Source organism: Antennarius striatus, chromosome 9, assembly GCF_040054535.1.
Source record: "Antennarius striatus isolate MH-2024 chromosome 9, ASM4005453v1, whole genome shotgun sequence".
Classification (NCBI taxonomy): Eukaryota; Metazoa; Chordata; class Actinopteri; order Lophiiformes; family Antennariidae; genus Antennarius; species Antennarius striatus.
The window spans coordinates 22239227-22257491 of NC_090784.1; the positions used below are offsets into that span (position 1 = coordinate 22239227).

At 42.2% G+C, this 18265-nt stretch overlaps 4 protein-coding genes across 5 annotated transcripts; all 4 read left to right on the forward strand.

Annotated features, from left to right (window-relative positions):
* The first annotated feature begins 49 nt into the window (after window positions 1-49).
* On the forward strand, window positions 50-4900 carry wdr73 (WD repeat domain 73). Of its 2 annotated transcripts, XR_011037014.1 has the most exons (9): window positions 50-281; window positions 1208-1275; window positions 1552-1637; window positions 1727-1815; window positions 2056-2123; window positions 2267-2431; window positions 2533-2892; window positions 3461-3772; window positions 3850-4900. XR_011037014.1 is itself a non-coding variant. In XM_068323020.1 (8 exons), the coding sequence occupies exons 1-8, from the start codon at window positions 232-234 to the stop codon at window positions 3694-3696; spliced, it is 1122 nt and encodes a 373-aa protein (XP_068179121.1). In that variant the 5' UTR covers window positions 50-231; the 3' UTR covers window positions 3697-4900. The 2 variants fall into 2 exon arrangements, 1 of the variants encoding a protein (XP_068179121.1); XM_068323020.1 differs by having other exon boundaries at window positions 3461-4900.
* Window positions 4901-5352: 452 nt separating this feature from the next.
* LOC137601004 (E3 SUMO-protein ligase ZBED1-like) lies at window positions 5353-9365 on the forward strand. The gene is made up of 7 exons (XM_068322972.1): window positions 5353-5585; window positions 5754-5833; window positions 6319-6387; window positions 6651-6777; window positions 6850-6989; window positions 7059-8127; window positions 8212-9365. Exons 1-7 carry the CDS (start codon window positions 5417-5419, stop codon window positions 8547-8549), a joined length of 1992 nt encoding a protein of 663 aa, XP_068179073.1. The 5' UTR covers window positions 5353-5416; the 3' UTR covers window positions 8550-9365.
* Window positions 9366-9566: 201 nt separating this feature from the next.
* Window positions 9567-13125, forward strand: LOC137601014 (zinc finger protein 345-like). Its single transcript, XM_068322993.1, has 2 exons — window positions 9567-10005; window positions 10178-13125. Exons 1-2 carry the CDS (start codon window positions 9900-9902, stop codon window positions 11725-11727), a joined length of 1656 nt encoding a protein of 551 aa, XP_068179094.1. The 5' UTR covers window positions 9567-9899; the 3' UTR covers window positions 11728-13125.
* Window positions 13126-13930: 805 nt separating this feature from the next.
* On the forward strand, window positions 13931-16858 carry LOC137601025 (zinc finger protein 121-like). The gene is made up of 2 exons (XM_068323007.1): window positions 13931-14182; window positions 14760-16858. Exons 1-2 carry the CDS (start codon window positions 14023-14025, stop codon window positions 16007-16009), a joined length of 1410 nt encoding a protein of 469 aa, XP_068179108.1. The 5' UTR covers window positions 13931-14022; the 3' UTR covers window positions 16010-16858.
* Window positions 16859-18265: the final 1407 nt, after the last annotated feature.

Below are 18265 nucleotides of genomic sequence, written 5' to 3' on the forward strand. Positions count from 1 at the left end.
TGAATCCCTTATTGATCAACAGCTATTTTGACCAATAGACCATCAATAATGAACTGTAAAGAGAAGCTACAAGTCATTCCAGACCGAAGGAGTGGAGAGAAAGGTGAGTGTGGATCGGGCTGCAATGACGGTGTCTGTCCAGCAGAGGGCGCTGAGATGCTACACGACTAAAGAACCAACGAAGAAGAAAACAGGAAGTATAGTTGGACATTGAATCAAAAGACCTCGGTTATGGAGTGTGACGATATTTTAGAAGAGTGGTTTATGGAGTCCATAAAAATGTGAGTACATACGTCCCTATTGTTCGCTCGAACGCAACACGGGGTTTAGTTTGTTGTATGTGACGTCACATTGAAAAAGTCTCGATTCGCTAAAAAATAATCGAGTGGTTGTTAAATGACAGGATGTTTAAAATAATTTAACCCCGTCACCACTGCAGGTGTTTAAGGTTTTCACTCTCAAAATAAACCTTGTTTTCCTGATGTTTTCATTTTCTGAATGATTCATCATCATCATCATCATCATCATCAGATCAGCTGTGGTTCAGACTGTGTGTTAGCGTTCATAGATTCACTTCAGCAGCAGAGGACCAGAGGTGTTTCTGTTCAGGTCTGGATCTCCATCAGCTCCTGGACCTTCACCACTTCTGACCCAGAAGAACCAGGACCATCTGGATCAGACCAGAAGGTTTGGGATGCTGTTCTGCGGGGCCATGAACCAAACTGGACTTTCCGCCTCTGGATCAGCGGAATGTCTGGAGGAGGGAGAATGAAGCTGATGCTGTTGGACCCCCTCCCAACATGAAGCGAGGCTGGGGCTCGGTGAAGCTCTGGGGCCGCTTTACTTCCTGATCCACTGGAAACCTGCAGCCTGTAGCAGGTCAGATGGATTCCATCAAGGATCAGGAGATCCTGGAAGAAAAGGTCTCCATCTGTGAGGAAGATGAAGATCCCAAGCAGACCACAGATTCCACCAAGACCTGTTTCCATGAAGTGTCCTGGATTATTCTAGAGGTGTCACAGTCACCTGACTAGAACCCACAGAAAACCTCTGGTGGATCTGAAGGAGGCGGGTGCAGCAGGAAAACCAGGAATATTCCAGAAGTGGAGGCATAGGATAAGACTTTTGGGAACCCAGAAGGTGGAGGGTCTCTACAGTAAAGTTTAATTCCTTTATTGATCCCCTCCTGTCCCACCTTTCTCTTCAGGTACAGAGATCTTTACGTGTATCAGCTGGGATGTCCCACCCGGGTCACCGAGTGGACGTCAGAGAAGAGTGAGTAGATTTTGTCATTGGCAAAAAGCTAAACGGATGTCAAAGAGCAGAAGGACGTTGATGAAGATCTATAAAACAATGTTTTACTGTTATGAAATCTTATTTCATTTATTAGTAATAATGAAACTAAGAACAAGTCCTAAACATTTGATGTCCTCCAGACCTGGAGCTCCAACATTTGTCGTACTGCTCCATGCCTCAGGCCAAGTCCACACGACCTCTGATGCGATCTGAATTTTTACCTATTATGGACTGTTTTTTTGTTGTTTTTTTTAGCCGTGTGCGTCGCAGGATACACGTCATCTAAAAATGAGATTCTGGAGCTCCGTTTGCCTCTAAAACTTTTGGCAGGTGAAAATAAGGTCAAAAGAAAAACAATCCAAATGTTCATTGCTTTAAAAACGTCCTTCAAAGGTCACTGATCCTTTAATCCGGGACGCGTTGTGTTCAGGGTCTCTGTGCAGAGCGGGACTTCAGAGTGGTTCACGGTGGCTTCACAGACGGCCCTGTCTGCTGCCTCAGACACATCCCGGGAACGAGGTGAGCCTCCAACGCCTCACCTAAATGAAACATAATTCATAGGTTATACATGAACTGACTCATCATTATAAAGTTGATGATGTCCTTCTGACGTTTTTTTTTAAAGATTTATGCGTTGTGTGGTTTCCTTGGAAACATGTTTCTTTGCATAAACATAAAGTTGTTTCTGTGATGTGACGCGTCCGGGAGCCATCGGACTGAACGTCAGAACAAATTCACGTCGCCGCCTTGCGTCCACAGGTGTGTCGTCACCAATGACGGGCTGAGGTCAGACCTGCAGGTGTGGAGCATCAGCGGAGACGACGGCGGTGAGTTAAATCTGACGTGAATCACGTGACTCGTTGAGGGAAGGTAGCGACAGCATCACCTTTGACTTCATCGTGAGTCATGAGACGGTGTGTTTTCTCTTTGTGTGATTGGTTGTCTGCCGTGTCTGACTGTCCAATGACAGATGTGATCAGACGAACAGGAAGCGTGGAGGGGAGCAGGCGGGCTTCGGAGGGAGGCAGCAGGATCGCAGCACGACTCTCGTCACAGCCTCAAGTTCTTCATGGAGCTCAGAGCGGCGACATCCGGCTGACGGAGCTGAGCTCAGAACAGCTGGTTTATAAACTCGGTAACATTCAGAACGCTGTCTGGTATGGAGGATCTGAACCAGTCATGTTCCACAGCTGTTACGTCTCTGACGAGTCCTTCTGTGTCATTGTGTCTGGACAGAAACCGACTCAGCTGACCGTCTCGGATCCTTACAGTTTGTCAGCGACTCCGTCTTTATCGCCGGCTGCTGGAACGGTAACGTTTACACGGCCGACACGCGGACGTCTTCTGCGCCTCAGCTTTCACCTCCTCCAGAGGCCTCAGGAGAACCGGTCCGCTGGTGGACGGACGCCTCCACCGGTCCGTCCGGCTGCAGGATCGTCAGACTCTCTTCATCTGGACAGACGGTGATTTCAGACCTCAGGAACCCGGGAGGAGTCGTGAGTCAAGCACAGCTGGACGTCCAAACGGGTCGCTGTAACCTGGACGACGTCAGGGTGTCATGGGCTCCGGCGCTCGATGGCTGGATCGCTGTATCAGGTTGGTTTACAGGCTTTTACTTCTAGTATATTTCTCTCAGTGTGGAAGTTGTTCATCACAGTCTGCAACAGGAAAGTTCCAGGAAATCAGAACAGAGGTATACGCTGTACGTAACAGCAACCTTAATAAATCGCTGGGTACGTATCGGAAACAGTGTGTGAATTAACATTATTGGTAGCTTGTTAGCTAGTAAAAACAAAACTTGTGAACATGAACACGAGCTCTGATAACTAAACACACTCTGGGTGAAGTCATGGTGGCGACACTACTAATAAAATGTAACACTGTTCCAGACGCACAAACATCATTTACCGTCCTGTGAGCCTTTGAGTACGGTGACGCAGCAGGTAGCAATGTCACGTCACAGCAAGAAGGTTTCTGGTTTGAGTCCTTTCTGGGCTGAGTTCGTATGTTCTCCCTGTGTCTGTGAGTTCTCTCTGGGTTCTCTGGCTTCCTCCCACCTCCAGTATGAGTGGTTGTTTGTCTTTCATGTGGCTCCGTGAAGCATTGGCGACGCATCTGGGGTGTACCCTGAAGATACAGTTTATTTCTCATCTCCCTCTGGCAGGTTTCAGTGGGGTGGTTCAGATCTACAACACCTCTGTCTGGAAGGCGGAGCTACAGGACGTCCAGCCTCTGTTCCAGCATCGCGGTCACGCCGTTTCCCCACCAGGTGGTGATGGCGTCCCCGTATACATCACCGGGCACACCTGGCATCCAGAGCAGCCTTGGACGCTGCTGTCCGCCGCTTCTGATGGCTCCATCCATGTGTGGGATTGGGTCGACCAATCGGCTGGGAGTTAAAGATGACTACGGAATGTACCGGTAATGACAGTCCAGAGGGAAGCAAACACGATGTGGGATCTTTCATGTTTTAAAGGTGACTGAACACAGCCGAACTCATTTGAGTACAAATGGACCTTTTTTTTAATCTTTTCTGCTTCGTGCATCTCGCAGCAACTGCCGATGGATACTAAAGAAATGCTGACCATCCTCCACGCCTACTGCAAGAATAAGATCAGTGAAAACACGATCCTTCCAGACCAGCGCAGGTGTATTTTTCTGTATTTAATACAACTGAAATTTTTTGAAGGCATTGTGAATGGGGTTGAATAAAGTTCAAATGAACTGTTTTGTTTCGCTTTGTGTACCTTATGTTTTAACGTGTGCTTTATGTGTGAAAATAGACCTATTACACTTAATCAATGTGCCTTTTTTCTTATTTTTATTCACTTCCACTCAAACATCTGACCACCAGATGAAATCAGATTGCAGCCCTGATTGTTTGTTGAACTAGTTAAAAGATTAAGTTGTAATTTAAATAGCTGCTGGTAAAAAATACTTAATTTTGTGGAGTACTGTGTAAATGTGGAGTTGTAATTGTCCTCCATCCAGGTCATGGTAATCCCTAGAACCCAAGGCAAATGGGCTTCTGTTCAGGGTTTAGTGGACGCTTGATCTCTTATCCAAGACAGTTTAGATATTTAACCTGTGCTGAGATATTTAACTTGTTAACAGGTGACTCAGAAAAACTAGTAGACGGTAAATCAACATTTTGAGACAACAGGGTGACCAAACAAAGTCATGGATTTTCAAACTGCCGCTGATTTTTTTTTAAGTAGTTTCATCAGTTTACAATAAAATAACAGCATCATATATTTCTAAATTGAATAATTGTTAACACTTAAATGTGTCCTTCATTATTTAGTCTTATTCGTGTCATCAAACTGGAAACTGGATCAGTTCTCCACACCTGTGTCAGCATGATGGTTTCTCATGTGTATTTATCCTCACGGCGCACTATTTAATCTCAGTCTGATTCATCCAGGACTCATTCTTGCTGTTCCAATTGTAAACTTATCACGTGGGCTTTGTTAACACTTCTGATCAAAATGATAGATCCAAGCTTTGGTTTGAACTCTCTCTCTCTCTGATGATCAAATTAAAGACTGTATTTCGTAATCGATCCTGTCTCATATTTGAATGAAATTCCTTTTAACGCACAAAAACAAATACAGCGAACGCAAGCGGTGTTTATATGGCTGACTTCCGCTTGGTGTCCCGCAGTTAAAGTTCCGACAGGGAATGCAACGTCAATTTGTATATTATCTAAATAAAATTTGGGTATTCATAAACCCAACCCGTCAAACAAAAACAAAAAATTTTCTAGACCTGTCTTGCGACATCAAGCAACGTAGAGTATGTCTTTATATTTAGAATGTGCAAAAGGAAAACGTTAAAACTGACGAATTATTTTTTTTCTCTTTACCTCTTATTTTTTAAGAAGTGATTTTTATCACTTGCTGTTAAATTATTTGAAAAACTTATATTTTTGGATGAATGAAAATGATGATTACATTCAATTTAATTAATATACGTATAGAGTACCATCTGAAACAAGGAACTAAGAAATTCTCTCGATTTCTAGTCGGAACTTTTTCTCCCACACAACAAACCGGATCAACAAACAACACTAGCGCCATTGGCATTATGTTGTAGAGTTAAGTCGTCATAAGGAATAAAAATGTCTTCGACTGACAATTTGGGAGGGGTTGTGAAAAAGCAGCGAACAATTGAAAATGAAAACACGTTTGAAGACATTAAAGGAACTGTTAACTACGAAGAAGAGGCCGATTGTAAGCGTGGACTGCTGGACGCCGCCTGGAAACCCGTGATTCAGTCACACCAGACAGGTACAGACAACCGGATTGTAACTAATAACAGATTAATTTGAATGTTGAATATTTCATACTGTTGGAAAATAAGCTGCGACTGATTTCCTCGAATGTCTACGTTTGTGTGATACAGTAGTGTTGTTTTGTAGTCATAGTAACGTGATGCTCCGTTTGTTGCTCCTCCAGATGGCCCAGAGCATCATGTCTGTAAGGAGGAGGAGGAGGAGGTGGAGGTTCCTGCTGACCAGCAGCTCTGGAACCAGGAGGTAGTGATGGGACAAATGAACTGAGGCATCGAGGCGTGACTCGAGAAGAAGTGGTCGTGTCAGATGAAGCCTTGCTTCGGGGCTTGTGTCGCGTCAGGAGAAAACCACGTGACCGATGACAAACAAGTCCTCTGTTTGTGCAGATCGGGGTCATTGGTCACTTTAGTAAAAGAATAGTCGTAGCAGGAGAATAGCTGGAGGAGAAGAAGGAGTAGTGCAGGAAAAGCAAGCGGTATAGATTTCTTCTGCAGTCACATATAAACTAGACACCACGTTGACATATGTATAGAAAGAAGATGCTGGGGAGCCACAGTTTTACAGCAGGGCCTGCAAAGTATCTTTTAATTTCTGTGTCACCCTGTCTTAAAGATAACCGTTTTGCTTTTTTTGTATTTCTTTAGTTAATTGTGTGCAGCGATGTTTTGCACCACTTGGATCTGTTTTGATCTTTACAAGAATGGTACCACTGATCCCCTTTCTCACAGATGGATCCAGGAAGAAAGAGGAAGTTCTCACCTGTATGGGAGTATTTTGAATTGACTGCTCTTAATAAGGTTTGTATGTCTGAAAACCTAATATAGTAATGATTTATAGTTATTACTGTAAATGAGTTTCTTCACACTCCTTCGTGAAAATGTAAGGGAAACTTGTTTTAACGTTACTTTTCTTGATGGCCTTTCATGGTGGAAAATCTGCGGCTTTGTTTTCATATCTTTTATTTATGCTTTTTGTTGCTTGTTTTGTTTCACATGTTTGCAAAAAATAAAAAGTACATTTTTAAAAGCAATCTTTTATAATATGTACGACTTTATTAAAGGTGAGGTGCTTGCTATGTGACAAGGAGCTCACATACAGCAACAATACGTCCTCCATGCTTCGCCATTACAGAGCACTGCATGAGAATGCCCAGCCTCCTAACGGTCCGGATACAAGCCAGAGTAATGGTAAATATTCATTACATATTCTAGAAAATCTCATCTGCAGCTACTACAATACATAAACTTTAATTGTTACAGATTCCAGAAAAGCAATGGTGGATCAGTCTTTGGTCAACATGATTATAAAGGATTCTCAGCCATTCTCAATTGTAGAGGATGTGGGATTCAGGCAGCTCATTCGTGTATTGGATCCCAATTATCTCCTCCCCAGTAAAAAGGTATGTGAACAGACCCAAGTTGTTCGTTTTTATGTGCGTGACCATAATCATTCTTCTTTTCACCCTCAGGCTCTGAAGGCAATGGTGAACAAAAAATACCAGGATGCCAAAGAGAAGGCCAAAGAGCAGGTCCAGAAGGCTGCTGCTGTCAGTATCACCTCCGACATGTGGGCGTCCATCAATATGGACGCCTACCTGGCAGTGACATGCCATTTCATTGATGAAGAAGACCAGCTCAGCACCGCTCTGCTCGGGGTGCAACATTTTCCAAAGGCCCATACACCAGAAAACTTGGCTGCTGGGCATGTACAGCTTATGGAGGAGTGGGGCATCAGAGATAAGGTGAAGTGTCTCATCACTGATGGGGCATCAAATATGAATGCCTGTGCAAGACAGCTGAATGTCAGACATGCAGTTTGCATAGCTCATACGATCAACTTGATTGTTAGAAAGTCCTTTGATGATGTAGAAGGACTAAACGAACTGAGACAGAAATCCAGGAGGCTGGTAACCCTGTTCAAGACAAGCACCACAGCCACAGAACGACTGGTCCAAGTACAGGAGCAGATGGGAAGACAGCCATGCAAGATGGTTATTGAAGTAGACACACGTTGGAATAGCACATTCCACATGCTGCAACGTTTGTATGAGCTAAGAGAGCCAGTGGGAGCAGCCCTGGCCTCACTGAAAACTGACATTCTTCCTCTCACAGCATCAGAATATGACACGGTGAAGGATGTTCTTTATGTACTTGCCCCACTCCAACAAGCAACTGTTGAGGTTTCAGCTGAGAAGAGGGTATCTGCCTCCAAAGTGATCCCTATGATGAAAATGTTGCATCACACAATAACAAGCAGAGTGCAGGCCATGATGACGTCCACCCTTTCGAGGGAGCTACGTGATAATCTGCTCCGACGTCTGCGTGAGCACACGTATTGCTTGGAATCAGCGGGTGCCCTAACAATGCCGACTTTACTGGATCCGAGATTCAAAAAACTTGGATTTCAAAGTGCAGCAAAAACCCAGGAAGCAGTGAATCGCCTCAAAGATGAATGTGTGATGTTGGTGAGAAATGAGGATTCATCTGCCACCCCAGACCAGCTGCGAGACACCCCCATGGATCAATCTGCAGACAATAGTAAGTGACCTTATCATTGTACTCTCCCTATCTCTATTCTTGATTGTAATGTTGTTATTGTAAATTACTCCCTTCTGTTATTAGATGAACTTTGGCAACTGTTGGATGAATCCATCAACAGCAGCAGGAGCAGCTCGAGTGTAGTGGATGCAACAGTGGAAGTGGATCGCTACCTGGCAGAGGTCAACATTGCACGGGCTGAGGATCCACTGATGTATTGGAAAGGACATAAACGGCAGTATCCTCATTTATACACATTATCCAGAACATGGTTATGTTCTCCAGCATCGTCAGTTCCATGTGAGCAGGTGTTTTCCAAGGCTGGGGAAATATTATCAAAAAGACGAAACCGCCTTAATCCAAGAACACTGGAAAAACTTTTGTTTTTGAATGAAAATGAACAAAAATACAAATTCTTGTGATAATCTTATTTCTGTTTTAATTAAGAATATAGTTGTGTGTGATTTTTCATGTATTTATGCCTGCACATACTGTAGAAATACCTATTATTTATTGTTACCACACACAAAAGTCATTCATACACTTCAGCACATCATACGATGACATTGATTGTCATGTGTTCATATACCCAGCCCAAACACATTTCAGCCACTTGTTTCAGGGATCTTGACCCATAGCTCATGACCATTGGTGAGAATAGGAACAAACATTGACCAGCAAAATGGAGAACATCTGTGAGATCATGATTGTTCCTGACTGTTACTAACAAAGCTATAAGCATTACTGTCACACAGAGACATTTACTGTACATCATATATTACCATTTGTAATTAAAAAAATGTTATCAATATAAACTCAAGCCATTTCTTGTGGATTTCCATTTGATCAGTCAAATCAATGTCCATCCATCCATCATCTACTGCTTATCCGGGGGCGGGTCGTGAGGCATCCGGAACAGATGACCGAGCCACTTCAGCTGGCTCCGCTCGAGGTGGAAGAATAGCTGCTCTACTCCGAGCTCCTCCTGCTAATGTTATACCATCGTCTGAAAATGTTCGGGTCTTTTCTGTCCTTGTGACAGGAAAATGATTTTCAAGACTTTCACTGTATGTATTTTTAAAAAGTAAAAGTGGAAAGTTTCAGTGAAAGACAACACTGGAACTCAATTACAACATGCTTAATACTATATTCCTTAAATGAAATGTTTGTGTTGCTGATTTTAATATTTTAGATGCCTGTGTAGAGTTTAGCAACTTCAAAAACCAGAAGGATTTGATATTCAGTAGAAACTTTATTTCTTTCTGTAATAAAGAGCTGACATTAAAAGTGAATGAACCTTTTTTGTTATTTTTATTCACTACCACATTTAAACGTCTGACACCACATAAAAACAGATTTTTGCCATAAGTGTTGGCTAAACAAATTAAAAAGATTAATGTGCAACCTAAATAACTGCTGGTAAAAAAATAAGATAAAATAAACTTTAAAAATTATTTACAATCCTAATATCCACTGTGTAGTAACTTAAATCTAGATTTGTGGATGAATAATAAGGATTATTAAATGTAATTAAAAAGGAAAATCCGCCGGAAAAGCGGAACAAAATATTCTCTTCGATTCCTAGTCGGAACATATTCTCTCAGACAACAAGCCGGAATCAACAAAAAAACCTAGCGGCCGTTAGCATTAGCTTATGTGTCCGGTCGTTATATTATTTGCTTCGCAGGTAATTAGTTCAGAGTACAAAAATGTCTTCGGCTCACTATTTCAAAGGGTTTGTGAAAAAGCGACGAACAACCTGAAATGAAAGAATGTTTGTAGGCATTAAAGGAACTGTTACCTACGAAGAAGAGGCCGATTGTAGGCGTAGACCGATGGACACCGCCTGGAAGCCCGTGCTCCAGTTACATGTGACGGGTACATACACTCTGACTGTAATTGATAACAAAACATACATTTGACCGTAAATTAATTCATATTGTTGAAATAGAAACTGCGAATGAATTCCTCGCATGTCTTATTTTTATGTCATAGTACTGAATTTGTTTGTAGTCATAGTAACGTGATGCTCCTGTTGTTGTTCCTCCAGATGGTCCACAGCATCATGTCTGTAAGGAGGAGGAGGTGGAGGTTCCTGCTGACCAGCAGCTCTGGAACCAGGAGGTGAAGTCCAGTGTGGACCAAGAGGAACCAGAGGTTCTACACATGAAAGAGGAACCAGAAGAACTCCACAGCAGTCAGGAAGGAGAGCAGCTTGTACTGAAGCAGGAGACTGATGCTGATATGTTGACTCCTACTCACGAGGAAAATGACCACAGTGAAGATCAGACTCTGTACATGAAAGCTGAAGATGGTGCAGCACAGACAGAGTCTGTTGACAACCTGCCGGTTATCAGTTCTGTGGTGGGAGCAGCAAACTTCAACCTGCTGATGTCTAACAGCTCTCATGTATCCATCAGCCCTGAGGAGAGAGAAGAAACAAGGAGAAAAGATGTCGAGATGGAGCCCCAGTTTCAATCAAACGACACCACTCAAAAGCCATTTGTTTGTACAATATGTAAGAGGGGTTACAAAAGGCACAAGATCTTGAAATTCCACATGAAACTCCACACGAATGAGAATCCTTTCAGGTGTGAAACATGTGGGAAAATTTTTCGGTGTAATAGTGAATTGACAGATCATGCGAGGCTCCACACAGGGGTGAAGCCATACAGTTGTGAAACATGTGGCAAACATTTCACGGAGAAGAAAAACTTGACTCATCACATGAGAATCCACACTGGAGAGAGGCCTTACAGTTGTATAACATGTGGTAAAGATTTTGGTTGGAATAGTGAATTGTTGAGACACATGAGAAGCCACAAAGGTGAGAAGCCTCACATTTGTGAAATATGTGGTAAATGTTTCACACGGAAAACAGGCTTGACTCTGCACATTAGAGTCCACACTGGAGTGAAGCCCTACAGTTGTGACACATGTGGTAAAGACTTTAGATGGAAATATGCATTGACAGAACACATACGAATCCACACAGGGGAGAGACCTTACAGGTGTGATAGATGTGACAAATATTTTAGATTGAAGATTGAGTTGACGGAACACATGAGAGTCCACACTGGTGAGAAACTGTACATTTGTGAAAGGTGTGGCAAAGATTTTCGATGCAATCAAAACTTGATAGACCACATTAGAGTCCACACTGGGGAGAAGCCTTACAGTTGTGACACATGTGGTAAAGACTTTAGGTGGAAACATGCATTCACAGACCACATGAGAATCCACACTGGTGAGAAACCTTACAGCTGTGATAGATGTGGCAAAGATTTTAGATGGAATAGTGAATTGACGGAACACATGAGAATCCACACTGGTGAGAGACCTTACAGGTGTGAAACATGTGGCAAAGATTTTAGATCTAATAGTACCTTGACAGAACACATTAGAATCCACACCGGGGAAAAGCCTTACGTTTGTACAACTTGTGGCAAACACTTCACACGGAAAACAGGAATTACTAACCATATAAGAATTCACACTGGTGAGATGCCTTACACTTGTAAAATGTGTGGAGAACTTTTCAGGTACACTCGTGATTTGAAACGCCACATAGAACGTGTCCACTTTGGTGAGAAGGCCTGAAGAATTGTGGAAAAAGATTTCCAGGATATGAACTGACAAACTACAAAGGATTCCATGCAGGAAAGTATCACAGCATTTGGAGTATGTGTGTGATGAATCAGTTGTTTCATGCTGAAAATAAACTGTTCTCAAAGTCAAATTAGCAATTGAAAGGTAAATTGATAAATGAACAAAGGATCCCAGGGAATCTTTCCCTGTTTGAGCTCAGTTTGATCATAATAGTTGAATGATACCTTCAGTGATGAGACGTCAAAGTAATGAGTTTGTAGGAGCCGTTTTATAGTTAATGTATATGTGTTGCTCTTAGTTAACTATTTTTACTCTAACCCTGATGTGTCGCTTTATTCACGTCTTATGTGCACCTGCACATCCCTGAGCTTGAACAAAGTTCATTATGGATAAATTGCGACTAACACATGAGTTTAATAACAGAACACCACTCATTTTCAGATGGGGGAGGCCGTTCAAGGCAATCACTCCTTTCCAGGTCTCACTGTCACTGCCCACGTGAGCGTTGAAGTCCACAAGAAGAACTAGGCAGTCAGAGACTGCAACATCCTGCAACACCCCTAGATTAAATATTTTTTAACCTGTTCTACTTTCATAGGTCAGCCATGTTGGATCAAGACCTATGATCCAACATGTAATTGGTGCATTCTGTATGTCATGAGGTTTCAGAGATGTATACCTAAAAAGGTACAGAAGTGAAAATGTGACCTTGATCTACCTTTTCAAGGTCAAGGTTGTGATCTAATTTCCATTCCATCTTTCTATCTTATCCGGTTCCTGAGTGTACAAAACTTGAAATTTGACCTTGACCTAGTTCTCTCAAAGTCAAGGTCATCATTTCATGTTCATCCCTTTTGCCGCCCGAGTAATGTACTTTTTGTTTCATCTTTATATCTGCAACGATTGTGAAGATAATTGGTGGATGGACGAACGGACGAACACACAAACACTGACAATTAAAATACATCACCACTTCGCAGAACGTAACAATGTAGTCCCATGTCAGAGCACTATTTAGTACCCCTCCCAGGGACGCCAAGAAGACTGGGTATTCCACACTGCTGTTTGGCCCGTAGGCCCAAATAACAGTGAGACACCTGTCCCCAACTCCAAGGTGCAGGGGTGTTCCCCTCTTGTTCACGGGGGTAAGCTTCAACATATCCACGCTGCACCCCCACCCCCCCTGTGGTCCCCTCAGCATGCGGTGAGTCTGGTGCACCTTTCACAGGTGAAAAAAGTCTGATGATCAGCTGACAGTGCTGACATCAGCAGACCGCTGGTGGGAGGAACGCGGTTCTTACCTTGAGCCAGTATGTTTGGAATGCAGTAATTATTGTTACAATTTAATCTGTGATTTATTTATTAATTTTTTTGCAATAAATATGATCCTCAACCAGAGAAAAATATTCTTCTGGACATTTTTATTGACTGAACTGGATACGCTTCCGCTCTGAGTTAAGAAGTAAACGTGAAATGTTGTGATGGAGAATCAACACTGGAATTCAATCACAACGTGCTTAACACCCAAAATCAGCCCTCATTATTTAACCATCAGTCTAAATCTGAAATATCCAGACTATTCAATCTTGCTATTCCAATTTTAAATTTATCATGTGGGTTTTGTTGATAATTCTGATCAAAATGTGAGATTCAAGCTTTATGGACTCTGTTGAACAAATTAAAACCGTATACCAACTTTAACAGGGGGTTCAAGTTGATAACAAGCAGTTAATTGATCTTTTCTCGTTCTTGTCAAAAGTTGTTTTAATGCTAGAAAACCCACAGCTGACGCTAGCGGTGCTTTTGTTGTTGACTTCCGCTTGGTGTCCCGCAGTTAAAGTTCCGACAGGAAATACAACTTCAATTTGTTCACTACTTAAATAAAACCTGGATATTCATGAATCCAATACCTCAAATCATTTTTTCTAGACCTGTCTTCCAGCACAAAACAATGTAGAGTATATTTTTATTTTCAGAAAGCAGGAAAACCCCCCCCGCTAAAACTCAATTATTTTAATATCTACCTCTAATTTCTTTCAAAAAAATGTGATAATCTGCTGTTTAATAATTTCAAATAACGCAGACGAATGAAAAGAATTATTAAGTTTAATTCGAACATAAACCACCTGAATTGCGGACCAAAATTCTATTAATATTCCTAGTCGGAACGTTTTCACCCGGACAACAAGCCGGAGTCAACAAACAACACTGGATCTGTTAGCATTAGCTTGTACAGATAAGTCGTAACAATATTTGTTCCGCAGCAAATTAGTTCAGGGAACAAAAATGTCTTCGACTGACAATTTGAATGGGTTTGTGAAAAAACTGAAAATGAAAAAAATGTTTGTAGGCATTAAAGGAACTGTTAACTACGAAGAAGGGGCCGACTGTAATGGTGGACTGCTGGACACCGCCTGGAAACCCGTGATTCGGTTACACAGGATAGGTACAGACAACCTGGTTGTAATGAATAACAAACAGATCAATATGACTGTCAAATAATTAACATTGTTGGAAAATAACTGCAACTGATTTCCTCGGATGTTTACGTTTGTGTCATAGTTTGGGGCGGAAGTAGCTCATTCCACTAGTCTTGGTCTGGGGACCGGAAGTCGCCGGTTCAAGACCCGCGTGGGTCAAAACATTGGAGCGTGAGCTGGAGGTGGGAGGTGTCAGCTCACGCTCTGAGCACTGCCGAGGTGCCCCTGAGCAAGGGACCCCCTGCCCTCCCACTCACACACAAGCTGCCCGTCACTCTATCTCCCATTGTATATACTTTGCATGCCCACAGGCCCCGTGTGTGTGTGTGTGTGTGTGTGTGTGTGTGTGTGTGTGTGTGTGTGTGTGTGTGTGTGTGTGTGTGTGTGTGTGTGTGTGTGTGTGTGTGTGTGTGTGTGTGTGAGAGAGAGAGAGAGAGTGAGTGAGTTTCACTGCACACTCAGTGAAACTACAGCAATTTCACCACGGGGTTAGTATTAGTTTGTACTCACAGTAGTGTGAAACTCCTGTTGTTGCTCCTCCAGATGGTCCACAGCATCATGTCTGTAAGGAGGAGGAGGTGGAGGTTCCTGCTGACCTGCAGCTCTGGAACCAGGAGGTGAAGTCCAGTGTGGACCAAGAGGAACCAAAGGTTCTACACCTGAAAGAGGAACCAGAGGTTCTAGACCTGAAAGAGGAACCAGAGGTTCTACACCTGAAAGAGGAACCAGAGGTTCTACACCTGAAAGAGGAGCCAGAGGTTCTACACCTGAAAGAGGAACCAGAGGTTCTACACCTGAAAGAGGAGCCAGAGGTTCTACATCTGAAAGAGGAACCAGAGGTTCTACATCTGAAGGAGGAACCAGAGGTTCTCCACCTGAAAGAGGAACCAGAGGTTCTCCACCTGAAAGAGGAACCAGAGGTTAACCACCTGAAAGAGGAACCGGAGGAACTCCACAGCACACAGGAGGGAGAGCAGCTTGTACTGAAGCAGGAGACGCTGTTAGGAGATGCTGTTATGTTAACACGCGACAGCTTGAAATTCCACATGATAATCCTCACCAAAAAAAATTTCAGATTTCAGAACAGTGAGTTGTCAGTACCAAAAAGAACCAACAAAGGGGAAAAGCCTTACATATGTCAAACATGTAGCAAATGTTTCACCCGGAATGGGGATTTGGCACGTCACATGAGAATCCACACAGGGGAAAAGCCTTACAGGTGTGAAACATGTGGGAAATGTTTCACACAGAGTGGGGGTTTGTTATGTCACATGAGAATCCACACAGGGGTGAGACCTTACTGGTGTGATAGGTGTGACAAATATTTTAGATTGAAGATTGAGTTGACACAACACATGGGAGTCCACACTGGTGAGAAACCGTACATTTGTGAGATATGTGGCAAAGGTTTTAGATGCAGTCAATACTTGAGATACCACATCAGAATCCACACTGGAGAGAAGCCCCACAGTTGTGACACATGTGGTAAAGACTTTAGATGGAAACACCTTTTGACAAACCACATGAGAATCCACACTGGTGAGAAACCTTACAGCTGTGATAGATGTGGCAAAGATTTTAGGTGTAATAGTGAATTGACGAAACACATGAGAATCCACACTGGTGATAGATCTTACAGGTGTGAAACATGTGGCAAAGATTTTAGATCTAATAGTACCTTGACAGAACACATTAGAATCCACACCGGGGAAAAGCCGTTTTTTTGTGAAACGTGTGGCAAACATTTCACATGGAAAGCAGGCTTTACTAACCACTTAAGAATTCACACTTGAGATATGACTTACGCTTGTAAAATGTATGCAGAGCCTTTCAGGTACACTTGTGATTTGAAACACCACATAGAACGTGTCCACTTTGGTGAGGAGCCCTGAAGAATTGTGGAAAAATTTCCAGGATATGAACTGACAATTCCAAAAGCTGTTGAGTCGATCCACTGGAGGTTAAGAAAGTTCTTTAGGACGTTTGGATCGACTCAACAGCTTTTGGATAACCCTGACCTGGATGACTGAGAACCTACACAGACATGAACTGACAAAGTACAAAGGATTCCATGCAGGAAAGTATCACAGTATTTAGAATAGATATGTGATGATTCAGTTGTTTCACGCTGAAAATAAACTGTTCTCAAAGTAAAATTAGCATAAAATAAAGCATGTTAAATAAAAGGTAAATCGATAAATGAACAAAGAATCCCAGGAAAATTTTGCCAGTTTGAGCTCAATTTGATCACAGTATATGAATGTCTTCAGTGATGAGACGTCAAAGTAATGAGTGTGTAGGAGACGTTTTGTAGTTAATGTGTATGTGTTGGCCTTGGTTATCTATTTTTGCTCTAACCCCGATGTGTCTTTGTTCACATCTTACTGGCTGCTGCACCTTTCACAGCTGATACAGGTTTGATAATCAGCTGTCAGTCCTGAGATCTGGTGATATCCGAATGACGCTCCATGGGGCTTTGAACCGTTTTGCATAATTGTGCCGAAAACTGTTTCATCACTCGACACCCTCCCCTCGGCAGGATGACTGTACTGCAGTCACACAACGGTCGATGATGCCAGAAAACCGCTTTGATGTTTACTGTATTGCATTTATTTTCTGAATAAAACAATTTAATGTGCTAATCCTTGCTTGTTATATTATGGAGACTTACATGAAATTGATTTAAGATTATTGATCTTTGCAGATTTAAATAAAGCAATAAGAGACATAGATTACATGTTCTTGCATCTCTACATAATATAAATACCCCACTACTCACAGTAAGTTATGGGTATTGTTATTTACATGAGTGATTTTCCAATTTGGTCTGAATTTTAATGAAATAAAAGCTTCCTTTGATATTATTAATAATGAGAAGAAACTCCATTTTCATTTGTTTAATATTTATTACCCCAACCATTTAGACAACAAGGATAGCCCCAAATAACAAAAATTAACAATGTCAGTAGCGGGTTCTTCCACCATTTGCCGCAATGACAGCGACGTCTCATGAGCCTCATGATGTTCTGAGGCAATGCGTTCCACTCTTCCACAATCGCTACATGCAGTCCTGCCAGGTCAAGTGAGGGTGGGGTCCGATCATCCAGTCTCTGCTTCAGATGGTCCCAGACACGCTCTATGGGGTTCAGGTCAAAGGACATTGCTGGCCATTCCATATGAGACAATCTGATGTCCTGAAAATCTAGCTGTGACATTTCTGGCACCCTATGGTGGAACATTATCATCCATGGACAGAAAGTTGGGGGTGTGCTGGTGGAATTGGTGGATGATGATGGGCTCTATAATGTCTCTATGGTAAGAACGTGCAGTGACTGAGTCATCTACAAAGACCGGATCCATCCTATGTAAACATGTTTCTATAGAAAGATTTTCCAGACTTCCGCTCACAGTGTGTTTTCAAAAAGTAAAAGTGGAATGTTGTAATGATGGGGAATGAACACTGGAACTCATTTACAACGTGCTTAAGTCCCAAACGCAGCCTTTACTATTTAATCATCAGTCTAAATATGAAATATCCAGACGACTCACTCTTGCTGTTCCATTTTTAAATTAATCATGTGGGTTTTGTTGATAATTCTGATTAAAATGTTTCATTCAAGCTTTAGTTTGGACTCAGTCTGCTGATCAAATTAAAACTGTATTCCATCTTTATCAGGGGGTTCCAGCTGATAACAAGAATATAATCGATCCTGTCTCGTACTTATCAAAAGTTGTTTTCATGCACAAAAACACAGACAGCTGACGCTAACGATACTGTTTTCGACTTCCGCTTGGTGTCCCGCAGTTAAAGTTCCGACAGGGAATGCAACGTCAATTTGTTTACTATTTAAATTAAACCTGGATATTCATAAATTCAATCCCTCAAACAAAATGTTAGATATTTTTTGCCAAATCCAATCCCTCAAAATAAAAACTCGGTTTTTCTCGATCTGTCTTCCGACATAAAACAACGTAGAATATGCAATTTATATTCACAATGCGCAACAAAAAACGTCAAAACTGTCAATTGCTTCAATTATATACCTCTA